At 44.0% G+C, this 15,074-nt stretch overlaps 1 protein-coding gene across 1 annotated transcript in view; it reads right to left on the reverse strand.

Moving 5' to 3' along the window:
- Positions 1 to 1,238: 1,238 nt before the first annotated feature.
- LOC121570757 (ras and Rab interactor 2) overlaps positions 1,239 to 15,074 on the reverse strand; it is a 36,743-nt gene continuing 22,907 nt past the window's right edge. The window contains 5 exon segments of the mRNA XM_041882206.2: positions 1,239 to 2,927; positions 3,742 to 3,905; positions 4,891 to 5,022; positions 5,650 to 5,875; positions 6,308 to 6,390. Of these exon segments, the coding sequence (XP_041738140.2) occupies positions 2,580 to 2,927; positions 3,742 to 3,905; positions 4,891 to 5,022; positions 5,650 to 5,875; positions 6,308 to 6,390 (953 nt within the window). The 3' untranslated portion in view covers positions 1,239 to 2,579.

The raw sequence follows: 15,074 nt of genomic DNA on the forward strand, positions 1-15,074 counted from the left end.
TACAATCTAAACTCATTTCCCCTTGAGGATTAATAAAGTACAATCTCATCTCAGTCAGTATTAACTGACTGAGATGAGATTGTACTTTATTAATCCTCAAGGGGAAATTAGTTTAGATTGTAGTTTCTTCTCAATAGCTTATAAGAAATCAGCCATTGACCCCTATAGATAACAGATAGAAACAAAAATATTATTTTATCGTCAACCAATAAACTTTCTAGAACAACTTTGACTATAGTCATTTCCATTTGCTGAGGCAGTTGATCTAGACAAAAGTTTAGTTGAGTCAATTCAGATTCTGTCTCCAAAATATTTATTGGTTTAACTTACTGGCATAAAATTGAACGGCATGAGGGGAAAATGATCTCAGGAACACTGGTTACGTTTTCAATCCAAATAAAATATGATTTTCCTATAAAAACACAATCTACACTTTTACATTGTCTACAGTTGACCAGCAATTGCAGCAAAATAATAATACAAAATATATTCACTTATATCATTTGATATAATTGCGTTTAAAAAAAGCACTCGCACATCTGCGTTATCTGATTGCATATGCGTGGGAATATGATAACCTCAACGAAATGAGAAACCCGCACATTGCTCTTGCTCGTATTAAAGCATAATATTTTAAAATAAGTAATACGAGGAAGAGTAGTGTGCGGATTTCTCTTTTATTTGAATATAATGGCATTGCAAATGGCAGTTAGTTTGTAGACTCAAGAGTATGCAAGTTGATATGATGTCCATATTGCTGCAAGTCATTCTTCAATGATCTTATAGGGGTCGCCAAATCCACATGAAAGTCCAGCCAACCATCACATATCATCTGTTTAGCTTCTTCACACATTACACCAGGCCCACTGGGCACAGACGTCAAGTCAATGTCTAATCCATGTTGTTTCAACGTAATTTAATTGAAATGACGTGGAAACAACATTGATTCCACCAGTTTGTGCCCAGTGGGGTGGCTCGATTCAATCCATATTGCTGAAGTTCAGAGTTATAGCGCGATTTAAATTTAAAGGCAATGTTCCCACGTTTATGGAGACTACATTCACGGTAAACTGCATTTGTCGGCTCAATCAGAAATTGGCTTTAAATTTCAAGCATGCTATAGCGCAGGTTGGCATTTATTGTCATGAAACTTGCCCTGGAGGCAGCTCTGCAGTGTGGTTACTAGCTGGCACAGCCACAAAGTCATAAAAATCCGATTTTAAACCAAACCCTAACCTTAACTCTAACCTTAAACACACTGCTAACCCGAATGCCTAACCCTAACCTTAAATGAAGACCAAAAAGCTACATTTTGTTTACATGGATTTTTACGATATAGACAATCTTGGCTTTGCAGCTGTCCCATCTGGCAGAAATCACCCACTGCTGCCTCCAGCAAGATTCAGCAAGATTCATGACAATAAATGTCAACCTGCTGCTATAGCGCTGAATTTCGGCGATACAGATTGAATCGAGCCCCAGAAGTAATGCAAAAGACAACTGTGAGATCACACAGTCAGGTCATCCCATTCTATGTGTTGACATGGACAGAAAGGAGCAGCGCTTGACTTGATTTTGGGTGCCGGTACTGTTAAAATTCAGGTGCAGAAGCTCCACATTACTGTTGAGCTAATATTCTATAAGAGGAACAGGAGCTCAAGCAGCAGAACATTTGAGGTACTGGTACTCAGCTCCGATGAGCTCCTGACCAAGTCAAGCACTGGAAAGGAGCAGAAGCTCTGCGTTCTCTAACCAGGTCCCAGTGTTAGAAGAAGACAGTCAGATACCCTGACTTCTGCAAGAGGAGCATGCATGTCCATTTGTCCTTGTAACGAAAACAGACAGTCAGGATGTGATGTAAGAGAACTTCCTGGTCCGATGACCTCACAATAGAGCATGTACAAGGGTGTTGCTTCAAATGTATACTTCAGGCCCCAGTCAAACTACTACAAACTTCAGTCAGTTCTCAGAGCACGCACATCAGAGTATGGAAGTCTCTCCTTCTCTGCGGCGGCCATTTTGTGATCCTTCTTTAGGAAACACAAAGTCCAAGCTGACTCGACACTGGACTTGACCAACCAACTCCCGACGCTCACGTGCCGTATCCCTAAAAAGAGAGTGAAATGCATGCAGACACCAGACACTTCTCTCCACACCTGCTTCCTCTTTGTGTCTCCTTTTAGAAGAATAGGAACTACTTTTCCATTGAGTAGTCTTGGATCCCTTCACAACACACAAGATGTCAGCAACAGAGCTCAGCTAATGCTAAACCTCTCTTCTACTACAGACTAGTGTAGAATCAACATCAGACTATGACCCTATAGTTTAAACATACAGTGCATTTTTTCCATGTACGCCATTCACTATCATTCTATGGATATGTGCACAGTGTCCATATTAGGACATCCTCAGTCTCACCATTCAGGTATTGTACTTGTTCCACCAGCCAACGGTGCTCTCTCAGGTCTATGTGTTCTGATGTATGAGTCTGAATTGTCCCTGTATGTGTTTGTACGCTGGTGTCAAATCCAATGTCCCCTCTAGGGATCAATAAAGTTTAATTTCATTTCAATAAAGTTTCATTCATCCAGTTGGCTAGGCAGTACGCAGTTGCCACTGTGCTGGTTAGCTGGGATAGCTGGTATACACAGGTTAAGGTTGGGCACTCTGCGGTAGACAAAATGGAAGGGCGGCGAGTTCGGGCGGCTGTGTATCTCCGCTTTGATTCGCTGGGGGTGTGTGTCTGGGGCAAGCTGCTGACTGGTTGCCTCAGTGATGAGAAAGAGGTCGTGGTTCTCGGGGTCATGAACTTTGAACTTGTAGGCGCAGAGCGAGCATACTTCTTCAGTGGTGGAGTACGGGTGGACTAGGAGGGTTTTGGCTGTGCAGCCGCTGTTGACTTCTTGTAAGGCGACTCGCAGGTAGTTCTGAAGGAGAAGAGGTACAAGGAACGTGATACAGGTATCATTGATACAAAAATACATATATGCAAACATACAAAACAGATACAAAACATACACATGCAAAAACACATAGATGGAGACAGAAGTACACCGAGAAAATGACACAAAGAGAGAGAGAGAGAACGTGACACGGATATCAGTTATATGCAGGTGCACATGCAGGAACAGAACTAAGACACAAATACACAGGAATGAAGTTTGGGTTCTGTGAAGACACACAGGGAGAAAGGTGAAGTAGCTCTGATACGGCTCTATAGCCTCTATCCTTATTATGGCATTTACAGGAGGATACAGCCATTTCAGGGCTAACAGAGAAAACCAAGACAATGCTTCATTAGTGCACAATCACATGCATTAGAATAGTCCTATCTCATCTACCTATCAGCTTCCTTCTCAATATCACTCCCTCCTAGATTACCCCTAACCCGAAAATAAACCACATCTTTTTCTTCCAAAAGTTTCTTCATAGCTCAAGATCATTTTTTAATACAGATCCGGATATAGAAGGATAGTCTCGGCATGTCAGCACCGGTGCTTCTCATGCAGATTGGTGTAGAGTGAAGTTGCCCCTTGATGCTGATCTTGGGTCAGTTTTGCATTTCCCCCAACTAATGGTTAAGGTTAGGATTGGGGGAAAGAAAGCTGATCCTAGATCTGTACTTAAGGGAAACTTCACACTGGAGCCATGCAGATCCAGTCCCGGTCTCGTGGGAGGCGTTTTAGGGGGGCGTTCTTTCAAACTCACTGCCTGGGGGTCAGATGGGGGTCAGGGCGATACCTGGAAGTCATCCACGGAGGGTGCCATGCGCTGGGCGGTGCGTCGGCGGTGCCACTGGTGCAGGGTGTCTCTGGCCTCGGAGCTGAGGACCCTGGCTGCCTGTTCCTCCTGGAAGTTCTTGATAAGAGCCATGGCCCCGTACGCACTGGTCAGGTAGTAGCCACCTGGGAGAGGGAGGGATGGGGAGAAGGAGAGAGCAGGCAGGGAAGAAGGAGAACCAGGAAGAGAAATATTATACATGTTAATATGGGCATGCTGTGGTTTGACTGTGGACGTGTTAATGGTTCAATGAGGCCATACGAAGTGGAAAATGATGCATATGGTTTGTGTGTTGGTGAAGAATACATTCTGGTGTATAAGTGAGTATATTGCATTGCACTCCTACAGTCTGTGTGGGACTAAGAACAGGACACAAACACATACCCTAGATTAGAGGAAGTGCCCTGGCAAGATAATCATCAGGAAGCCCCTCACTAGCAGGACAATACCTTTTCCAAGGGAACCCACCCACACCTTATGAACATTCCAATCCATTTAAGTCACATCGTCTTCCTGTGGAACAAACTTGTTTCCTACCAAGCCTGCCTTCCAGTCTGGGCTTAAACTTGACCTGTAGTTGCCCTGCATGACTTCAACTAACACATATTCATGGTTATGAACTTGATTTCAAGATAAAATGCCTGTTTATTGCAGAAAACAATGATGTTAGGTAGAGTGTACCAAGATTCTAGATTTAATTTATTATAGACCTGTCTAGATCTAATATTACTGTGAGTTAGAGTGAGTTAGGGCTGTGTTTTTACGTTGGTTTGTGATAAGGACACACAGGAGGACTTGATAGAAAACTAACCAGATTGTGTTGTCCTGACCCAAGTTCCTGATGTTGGACTATGATTGGTTTAGGCAGACCTATTGTCAGTCCAGACACTGCCTTCTGTACTTGTGTGAAGGTGAGATCTGTCACCCCAAAACCTTGCAAGACGGCATGTTCACTGGGTCTCTTTACAGCATGACACAACATGAGCTTGACTCATTCTGATAGATAAAGGTAGAGATAGATCAGGTAGACCTCCTCTCTTCTATGATCAGTCCAGGTAAACTGTATACTGTGGTATTGAATCCAGTGTCATTATGTGATGGTAGACCTACCCTCTCCATGCAGCAGTGAGGGGTCCAGCAGCTCCATCATGTAGAGAATCTCAGTGTCCAGCTGAGGCATGTCACACTGGGCCAGGACATAGGTCAGCATCGGTAGGAAGTCATCTGCTCCGTACATCCTCCCTGAGAGAGAGAAAGAGAGAGAGAGAGAGAGAGAGAGAGAGAGAAAGAGAGCGAGAGAGAGAGAGAAGAGAGAGAGAGAGAGTGGAGAGAGAGGGTAGAGAGAAAAGAGAGAGAGAGAGAGAGCGAGAGGAGAGGAGAAAGAGAAGAGAGAGGGAGAGGGGAGAGCGAGAAAGAGAAAGAGAAAGAGAAAGAGAGAAAGAGAGAGAGAGAGAGAGAGAGAGAGAGAGAGAGAGAGAGAGAGAGAGAGAGAGAGAGAGAGAAAGGCATGTCACAAAGGGCCAGGACGTAGGCCAGTTTGGGCAGGAAGTCATCCTCCCCGTACATACTCCCTGAGAGAGAGTTACACATACCCACACAGAGGGGAAAGGCAAGGTGAGGTATAGGAAGGGTGTGGTCAGATGAAAACACACACAGAAGCATGCAGATAAAAAAAAAAATTAACAAAAAAATATCAAACAGAAGAATTGCTTTTTAGTTTATTTCCTGAATTTACTGAAATGAAATGGAATTGATCCAATCCTTGTGTTATACACAATCATGTACAGGTATATACACATATGTGGAGCTCATCCACACTCTCTGCACATGCACCCTCCCAAAACACATCCTCCCCTCAATCCCACCTACCAGAGTTATCCTGCATGATGGTGTAAATGAGTTTACACACTCGGAGCAGCAGCGACACCTTCTTATCCGGGGAGTACATCTTCCTCATGTTTTGGAACTTGTGGCGGATCTTCTCGATGGCTACGGGGTCAGGGGGCACGGCCCCGTCCACACCCAGGTCCTGGGGCCTCCGTGTCTTAGCCAGGGCCAGGTTCTCCCTCAGCTGCTGCCAGCCTCCACTGCTCACCTAGGAGGAGAGGAAAGAGGAGAAGGTTAGGAGCATAGAAATTGAGTTATTAGAAGGGACAAAGCCCCAATGCTTAAATTGGACAGTAGAGAGAGGAAGGTCAAGGTTATGGTTATAGATATAGAATTACTAGACGAACAAAGTTATGAATCATCATCATGGTCATGATTGGCATCTATTAATTATATTTCTATGATCATTGTTCCTTCTATTTATTATATTTATATCATAGAAATGTAATTACTAGAAGGGGAAAAGCCTCTCAGACCTGTGGTTATGATAACATAACATAAAGTTCAGGATTCTCCTTAGTGTAAACACAGCATATTAAATATATCCTGTTAAAAGACATTAGCTCTTTGACTAACGTTCTGCTAACTTTCAGAATCAATTATGATATTAACAGATACTGCAATGCAAGACAAAGCTCACCTGGAAGTCGTGCAGGGCCACCTCCACTACGCCCTTCAGCGGTTTCAACACACATTTGTGCATGGCCTTCTCCAGGACAGTGTCTAGAGACAAAAACACACACATTGGCAGTTAGTGACTGCTTCCCCACACTGGCTTATAAAGTGCACCCATTAGCCCATATTGTGTAGTCAATTGTTTATGAGTGCATCTAATTGAGTTCAATCAATCTAAACTGGATCAAGGCACACTTCTGTGTGCAGGGCTTTCCTTTTCTTTTTGGAGTTCAATCAATGTTTCACACAATGAGGAGGATAAGGTAAAACTCTCCATTACATAACAGCGTCACAAACTTTTAAAAAGATAAATCTCATGCAACTGCAAATGCTTTTCCGCAATAAAACGGTAAACTTAAATGTTGTAAAACGTCATGCAGTAAAATAAATACCATCCAAAACCATGCAAAGCCTCAATTGACCCAGATGCAGTTTGACCATAAAATAGCATTTTATTGTACAATGGTGCGTAACCAGGTATATAACTGTAAAGAGTTCCTTCCACTGCCTCGCCCTAAAACATAACACAGCCATAACCATAGCTGGACCTGCACACTAACTAACATCAAATGCTCAAATAAAATGATAGCATGGTTTCAAAGTATCGTCTGCATCCACCACGTAGGCTATTCTATATTTTCATCTGACCTAAAACGGTATAGAATCAGTATCAGTGAAGCGGTGTAACCTGTTTTCAAGCAAATAACTGTTTGTCATTCATTGCTGATGATTAACTAGTGTGACAGAGCCCATGAGCAGAATTAGGCCAATACACGCTAATTATCAAAATCCAGAAAAGAGTCGTTAAATTCTACAACCACCTAAAAGGAAGCGATTCCCAAACCTTCCATAACAAAGCCATCACCTACAGAGAGATTAACCTGGAGAAGAGTCCCCTAAGCAAGCTGGTCCTGGGGCTCTGTTCACAAACACAAACAGACCCCACAGAGCCCCAGAACAGCAACACAATTAGACCCAACCAAATAATGAGAAAACAAAAAGATAATTACTTGACACATTGGAAAGAATTAACAAAAAAACAGAGCAAACTAGAATGAATTAGAAAACAGATCCAATTTTGATAAACTCCCATATCTGTAGGGTGAAATACCACAGCAGCAAGATTTGTGACCTGTTGCCACAAGAAAAGGGGAACCAGTGAAGAACAAACACCATTGTAAATACAACCCATATTGATGTTTATTTATTTTCCCTTTTGTACTTTAACTATTTGCACATCGTTACAACACTGTATAAAGACATATGACATTTGAAATGTCTTTATTCTTTTGGAACTTGAGTGAGTGTAATATTTACTGTTCACTTTTTATTGTTTACTTCACTTTTGTTTATCCATTTCACTTGCTTTGGCAATGTAAACATATGTTTCCCATGCCAATAAAGCCCCTTAAATTGAATTGAATTGAGAGAGAGAGAGAAAATGAGAGAGGGGAGTACAGAGAGAGAGAGGGTGTACAGAGAGAGAGAGAGAGAGCGAGAGAGCGAGAGAGCGAGAAAGAAAGAAAGAAAGAAAGAAAGAAAGAAAGAAAGAAAGAAAGAAAGAAAGAAAGAAAGAAAGAAAGAAAGAAAGAAAGAAAGAAAGAAAGAAAGAAAGAAAGAAAGAAAGAAAGAGGGAGGTTTGGGGTAGTGTAAGGTTAGCTTAGCAAACTCCCCACTCCCTACAGACTACACAGCACTGTATTCTTATATGTAAATTAGCCAGTTTAGCAAAGCAATGTCAACCAAGGTAAAAACTGTGTATTGTTATACTGTTGGCTACGACTAATAAAATAAATGTGATTCTGAATACATGGAGAGGTAGGGAGATTATTAACATGGACTCGAGTGCTGGATAAACACACACTCTGGTTAATAGTTCATACACATGGAGTAAACATACACACACTTCCCTCTACACTTCCTTCCTGCTGGTTTCTTGTCTCCTCTCAGGACTGGCCTTGACTCCTTTGTATGTTGCGCAATGTTTGTTATGTTGCAATACCTCCTCTGTAAGCCTTTACAATGGGCTACACTCTTAGAAAAAAAGGGTTCCTAAAGGGTTCTTTGTGGAGGGATAGGGTTCTACCAAGAACCAGTTTGATCAGAATAACCCTTTTTGGAAGAACCTTTAACATCCTAAGAACCGTTTTTGGAAGTAAGGGTTCTTTAGATGATTCTTTGGAAGGCAAGATGGATTCTTTGAAAGGCAAGAAGGGTTCAACATACAACCAGTCATCTTTCACAGCCGTTGTACTACTCATCACTGTATTCTTTACCAAAAGATTGGCTGAACCTCTTTGAAGTCATGTAGATCACATCATTACGCTCTTTTTGTTTACAAAGCCCTGTTCCACAAACTTCCGACTTACCTAACATCACACATCATATATAATGGCGCTGGAGGGGATGGCTGCCGTTTTACAGGCTCCTAACCAACTGTGCTATTTTGTTAGTTTTTTCGCATTGTTTGTAACTTATTTTTTAACTTATTGTGTACATACAGTGGGGAGAACAAGTATTTGATACACTGCCGATTTTGCAGGTTTTCCTACTTACAAAGCATGTAGAGGTCTGTAATTCTTATCATAGGTACACTTCAACTGTGAGAGACGGAATCTAAAACAAAAATCCAGAAAATCATATTGTATAATTTTTAAGTAATTCATTTGCATTTTATTGCATGACATAAGTATTTGATACATCAGAAAAGCAGAACTTAATATTTGGTACAGAAACCTTTGTTTGCAATTACAGAGATCATACGTTTCCTGTAGGTCTTGACCAGGTTTGCACACACTGCAGCAGGGATTTTGGCCCACTCCTCCATACAGACCTTCTCCAGATCCTTCAGGTTTCGGGGCTGTCGCTGGGCAATACGGACTTTCAGCTCCCTCCAAAGATTTTCTATTGGGTTCAGGTCTGGAGACTGGCTAGGCCACTCCAGGACCTTGAGATGCTTCTTACGGAGCCACTCCTTAGTTGCCCTGGCTGTGTGTTTCGGGTCATTGTCATGCTGGAAGACCCAGCCACGACCCATCTTCAATGCTCTTACTGAGGGAAGGAGGTTGTTGGCCAAGATCTCGCGATACATGGCCCCATCCATCCTCCCCTCAATACGGTGCAGTCGTCCTGTCCCCTTTGCAGAAAAGCATCCCCAAAGAATGATGTTTCCACCTCCATGCTTCACGGTTGGGATGGTGTTCTTGGGGTTGTACTCATCCTTCTTCTTCCTCCAAACACGGCAAGTGGAGTTTAGACCAAAAAGCTCTATTTTTGTCTCATCAGACCACATGACCTTCTCCCATTCCTCCTCTGGATCATCCAGATGGTCATTGGCAAACTTCAGACGGGCCTGGACATGCGCTGGCTTGAGCAGGGGGACCTTGCGTGCGCTGCAGGATTTTAATCCATGACGGCGTAGTGTGTTACTAATGGTTTTCTTTGAGACTGTGGTCCCAGCTCTCTTCATGTCATTGACCAGGTCCTGCCGTGTAGTTCTGGGCTGATCCCTCACCTTCCTCATGATCATTGATGCCCCACGAGGTGAGATCTTGCATGGAGCCCCAGACTGAGGGTGATTGACCGTCATCTTGAACTTCTTCCATTTTCTAATAATTGCGCCAACAGTTGTTGCCTTCTCACCAAGCTGCTTGCCTATTGTCCTGTAGCCCATCCCAGCCTTGTGCAGGTCTACAATTTTATCCCTGATGTCGTTACACAGCTCTCTGGTCTTGGCCATTGTGGAGAGGTTAGAGTCTGTTTGATTGAGTGTGTGGACAGGTGTCTTTTATACAGGTAACGAGTTCAAACAGGTGCAGTTAATACAGGTAATGAGTGGAGAACAGGAGGGCTTCTTAAAGAAAAACTAACAGGTCTGTGAGAGCTGGAATTCTTACTGGTTGGTAGGTGATCAAATACTTATGTCATGCAATAAAATGTAAATTAATTACTTAAAAATCATAGAATGTGATTTTCTGGATTTTTGTTTTAGATTCCGTCTCTATGATAAATATTACAGACCTCTACATGCTTTGTAAGTAGGAAAACCTGCAAAATCGGCAGTGTATCAAATACTTGTTCTCCCCACTGTAATGTTGCTGCTACCGTCTCTTATGACCGAAAATAACTTCTGGACATCAGAACAGCGATTACTCACCTCGCACTGGAACAAGAGTTTTTCTTTAAAGATTCCGAAGCGAAGGATTTACTGCTTTCTCGGGAACAGGCCCAAATCCCCATCATTTGCATGGAGAAAAAGGGGGCGGAGGTCGGGCTGCCTTCTGAGAATTCGTAGGTATAACCTCCCGAGTGGCGCAGTGGTCTAAGGCTAGAGATCCTGGTTCGAATCCAGGCTCTGTCGTAGCCGGCCGTGACCGGGAGACCTATGGGGCGGCGCACAATTGGTCCAGGGTAGGGGAGGGAATGGCTGGCAGGGATGTAGCTCAGTTGGTAGAGCATGGCGTTTGCAACGCCAGGGTTGTGGGTTCGATTCCCACGGGGGGCCAGTATATAAAAAATTATAATAAAAAATGTATGCATTCACTAACTGTAAGTCGCTCTGGATAAGAGCGTCTGCTAAATGACTAAAATGTAAAATGTATTCTATTGGCCAACATGCAATCAATGGAAAACAAAATGGATGATCTATGATCAAGAATATCCTACCAATGGGACATTAAAAACTGAGTCGTGGCTGAACGACGACATGGATAATATAGAGCTGGCGGGATTTTCAAAGCATCGGCAGGACAGAGAAGCTACGTCTGGTAAGACGAGGGGCGAGGGTGTGTGTCTATTTGTCAATAACAGCTGGTGCGAGATGTCTAATATTAAAGAAGTCTCGAGGTATTGCTCGCCTGAGGTACAGTCCCTTATGATAAACTGTAGACCACACTATCTACCAAGAGAGTTCTCATCTATATTATTCGTAGCCGTCTATTTACCACCACAAACCGATGCTGGTACTAAGACCGCACTCAACGATCTGTATAAGGCCATAAGCAAACAAGAAAATGCTCATCCAGAAGTGGAACTCCTAGTGGCCGGTGAATTTAATGCAGGCAAACTTAAATCGGTTTTACCAAATTTCTGTGCAACCAGAGGAGAAAAAAAACTCTAGACCACCTTTACTCCACACACAGAGACGCACACAAAGCTCTCCCTCGCCCTCCATTTGGCAAATCTGACCATAATTCTATCCTCCTGATTCCTGCTTACAAGCAAAAACTAAAGCAAGAAGTACCAGTGACTCGCTCAATACGGAAGTGGTCAGATGACACGGATGCTACGCTACAGGACTGTTTTGTTGCACAGACTGGAATATGTTCCAGGATTCATCCAATGGCATTGAGGAGTATACCACCTCAGTCATCGGCTTCATCAATAAGTGCATCGACGACGTCGTCCCCACAGTGACCGTACGTACATATCCCAACCAGAAGCCATAGATTACAGGCAACATCCGCATCAAGCTAAAGGCTAGAGCTGCCGCTTTCAAGGAGCGGGACACTAATCCGGACGCTTATAAGAAATCCCGCTACGTCCTCAGACGAACCATCAAACAGGCAAAGCGTCAATACAGGATTAAGATTGAATCCTACTCCACCGGCTCTGACGCTCGTCGGATGTGTCAGGGCTTGAAAACTATTACGGACTACAAAGGGAAACCCAACCGCGAGCTGCCCAGTGATGCTAGCCTACCAGACAAGCTAAATGCTTTTTATGCTCGCTTCGAGGCAAGCAACACTGAAGCATGCATGAGAGCACCAGCTGTTCCGGACAACTGTGTGATAACGCTCTCGGTAGCCGATGTGAGCAAGACCTTTAAAGAGGTCAACAATCACAAAGCCATGGCGCCAGACATATTACCAGGACGTGTACTCAAAACATGTGCGGACCAACTGGCAAGTGTCTTCACTGACATTTTCAACCTCTCCCTGACCCAGTCTGTAATACCTACATGTTTCAAGCAGACCACCATAGTCCCTGTGCCCAAGGAAGCGAAGGTAACCTGCCTAAATGATTACCGCCTGGTAGCACTCACATCGGTAGCCATAAAGTGCTTTGAAAGGCTGGTCATCAACAGCATCATCCCGGATACCCTAGACCCACTCCAATTCGCATATCGCACAAACAGATCCACAGATGACACAATCTCAATCGCACTTCACACTGCCCTTTCCCACCTGGACAAAAGGAACACCTATGTGAGAATGCAGTTCATTGACTACAGCTCAGCGTTCAACACCATAGTGCCCACAAAGCTCATCACTAAGCTAAGGACCCTGGGAATAAACACTTCCCTATGCAACTGGATCCTGGACTTCCTGACAGGCCGCCCCCAGGTGGTAAGGGAAGGCAACAACACGTCTGCCACGCTGATCCTCAACACTGGGGCCCCTCAGGGGTGTGTGCTTAGTCCCCTCCTGTACTCCCTGTTCACTCACAACTGCGTGGCCAAACACGACTCCAACACCATCATTACGTTTGCTCACGACACAACAGTGGTAGGCCTGATCACCGACAACAATGAGACAGCCTATAGGGAGGAGGTGAGAAACCTGGCAGTGTGGTGCCAGGACAACAACCTCTCCCTCAATGTGAGCAAGACAAAGGAGCTGATTGTGGACTACAGGAAAAGGCGGGTCAAACAGGCCCCCATTAACATCGACGGGGCTGTAGTGGAGCGGGTCGAGAGTTTCAAGTTCCTTGGTGTCCACATCACCAACTAACTATCATGGTCCAAACATACCAAGACAGTCCTTAACAGCTTCTACCCCCAAGCTATAAGACCACTGAACAATTAATAAATTGGCCACCCGGACTATTTACATTGAATTTATTTTTTACTTTAGTTTATTTAGTAAATATTTTCTTAACTCTTTCTTGAACTGCATTGTTGGTTAAGGGCTTGTAAGTAAGCATTTCACCTGTTGTATTCGTCGCATGTGACAAATAAAGTTTGATTTGATTTGATTTGACTGTTAAGATTTAAAATGACAAGTTATCAAACCCATTCAAAGGGTTGGTTAACTCTGGAGAATCCTTTGGTGTCAAGCGAGTTAGGTAGATCAGCCTCTGGTTTCCTTGCGCCTTGCGTGTGGAATGATCTACAACGCACTTTAAAATGGGAGGAGTTGATGCCTCTAGGGCAGGGCTGCCCAACCCTCTTCCTGGAGATCTACTGTCCTGTAGGTTTTCAGTCCAACCCTAATTTAGCATATCTCAGCATTGATAAAGGTAAAAAAAACAAATAATAATAAAATAAATAATAATATAATATTTCCCAGCATGCTCTATTGCAGGGAGATTTTCATAATTGTTTGTTTTACTGTAATATCTGTGTTTTTGCATGTACATTGATTGGTTGATTAATGTTATGCTACACAAAGATAAATAACATACAGTTTTCTAAACATCCAATCTGTTGGATTTATTGCACCCGTTACTGAGATGGTTGTTCCAGCTTAGATGATTGAGGTAGTCTCAGTATTCAATCTTCCCCAGTCATTCTGAATGCAGGTTGCGGGTGATTCATAATTCCACTGGTTGGATATCCTAACTCTGACTGACATTGTTCCTGTACCCAAGAAAGCAAAGGTAACTGAACTAAATGACTATCGCCCCGTAGCACTCACCTCTGTCATCATGAAGTGATTTGAGAGACTAGTCAAGGATCTCTACCTTACCTGTCACCCTAGACCCACTTCAATTTTGCTTTCCGCCCCAATAGATCCACAGACGATGCTATCGCCATCACACTGCACACTGCCCTATCCCATCTGAACAAGAGGAATACCTATGTAAGAATGCTGTTCATTGACTATAGCTCAGCATTCAACATCATAGTACCCTCCAAGCTCATCATTAAGCTCGAGGCCCTGGGTCTGAACCCCGCCCTGTGCAACTGGGTCCTGGACTTCCTGACGGGCCGCCCCCAGGTGGTGAAAGTAGGAAACAACATCTCCACTTCGCTGATCCTCAACACTGGGGCCCCACAAGGGTGCATGCTCAGCCCCCTCCTGTACTCCCTGTTCACCCATGACTGCGTGGCCAAGCACGCCTCCAACTCAATCATCAAGTTTGCAGACGACACAACAGTAGTAGGCTTGATTACCAACAATGACGAGACCGCCTACAGGGAGGAGGTGAGGGCTCTGGGAGTGTGGTGCCAGGAAAATAACCTCTTACTCAACGTCAACAAAACAAACGAGATGATCGTGGACTTCAGGAAACAGCAGAGGGTGCACCCCCCATCCACATCGACGGGACCGCAGTGGAGAAGATGGAAAGCTTCAAGTTCCTTGGCGTACACATCACTGACAAACTGAAATGGTCCACCCACGCAGACATTGTGGTGAAGAAGGCGCAACAGAGCCTCTTCAACCTCAGGAGGCTGAAGAAATTTGGCTTGGCACCTAAAACCCTCACAAACCTTTACAGATGCACAATTGAGAGCATCCTGTCGGGCTGTATCACCCCCTGGTACGTCAACTGCACCGCCCGCAACCGCAGGGCTCTCCAGAGGGTGGTGCGGTCTGCCGAACGCATTACCGGGGGCAAACTACCCGCCCTCCAAGACACCTACAGCACCCGATGTCACAGGAAGGCCAAAAAGATCATCAAGGACATCAACCACCCGAAGGCGAGGTCAGTACAGGTGCATCAAAGCTGGGACAGAGAGAATGAAAAACAGCTTCTATCTCAAGGCCATCAGACTGTTAAATAGCCAT

Source organism: Coregonus clupeaformis, chromosome 7, assembly GCF_020615455.1.
Source record: "Coregonus clupeaformis isolate EN_2021a chromosome 7, ASM2061545v1, whole genome shotgun sequence".
Lineage (NCBI taxonomy): Eukaryota > Metazoa > Chordata > Actinopteri > Salmoniformes > Salmonidae > Coregonus > Coregonus clupeaformis.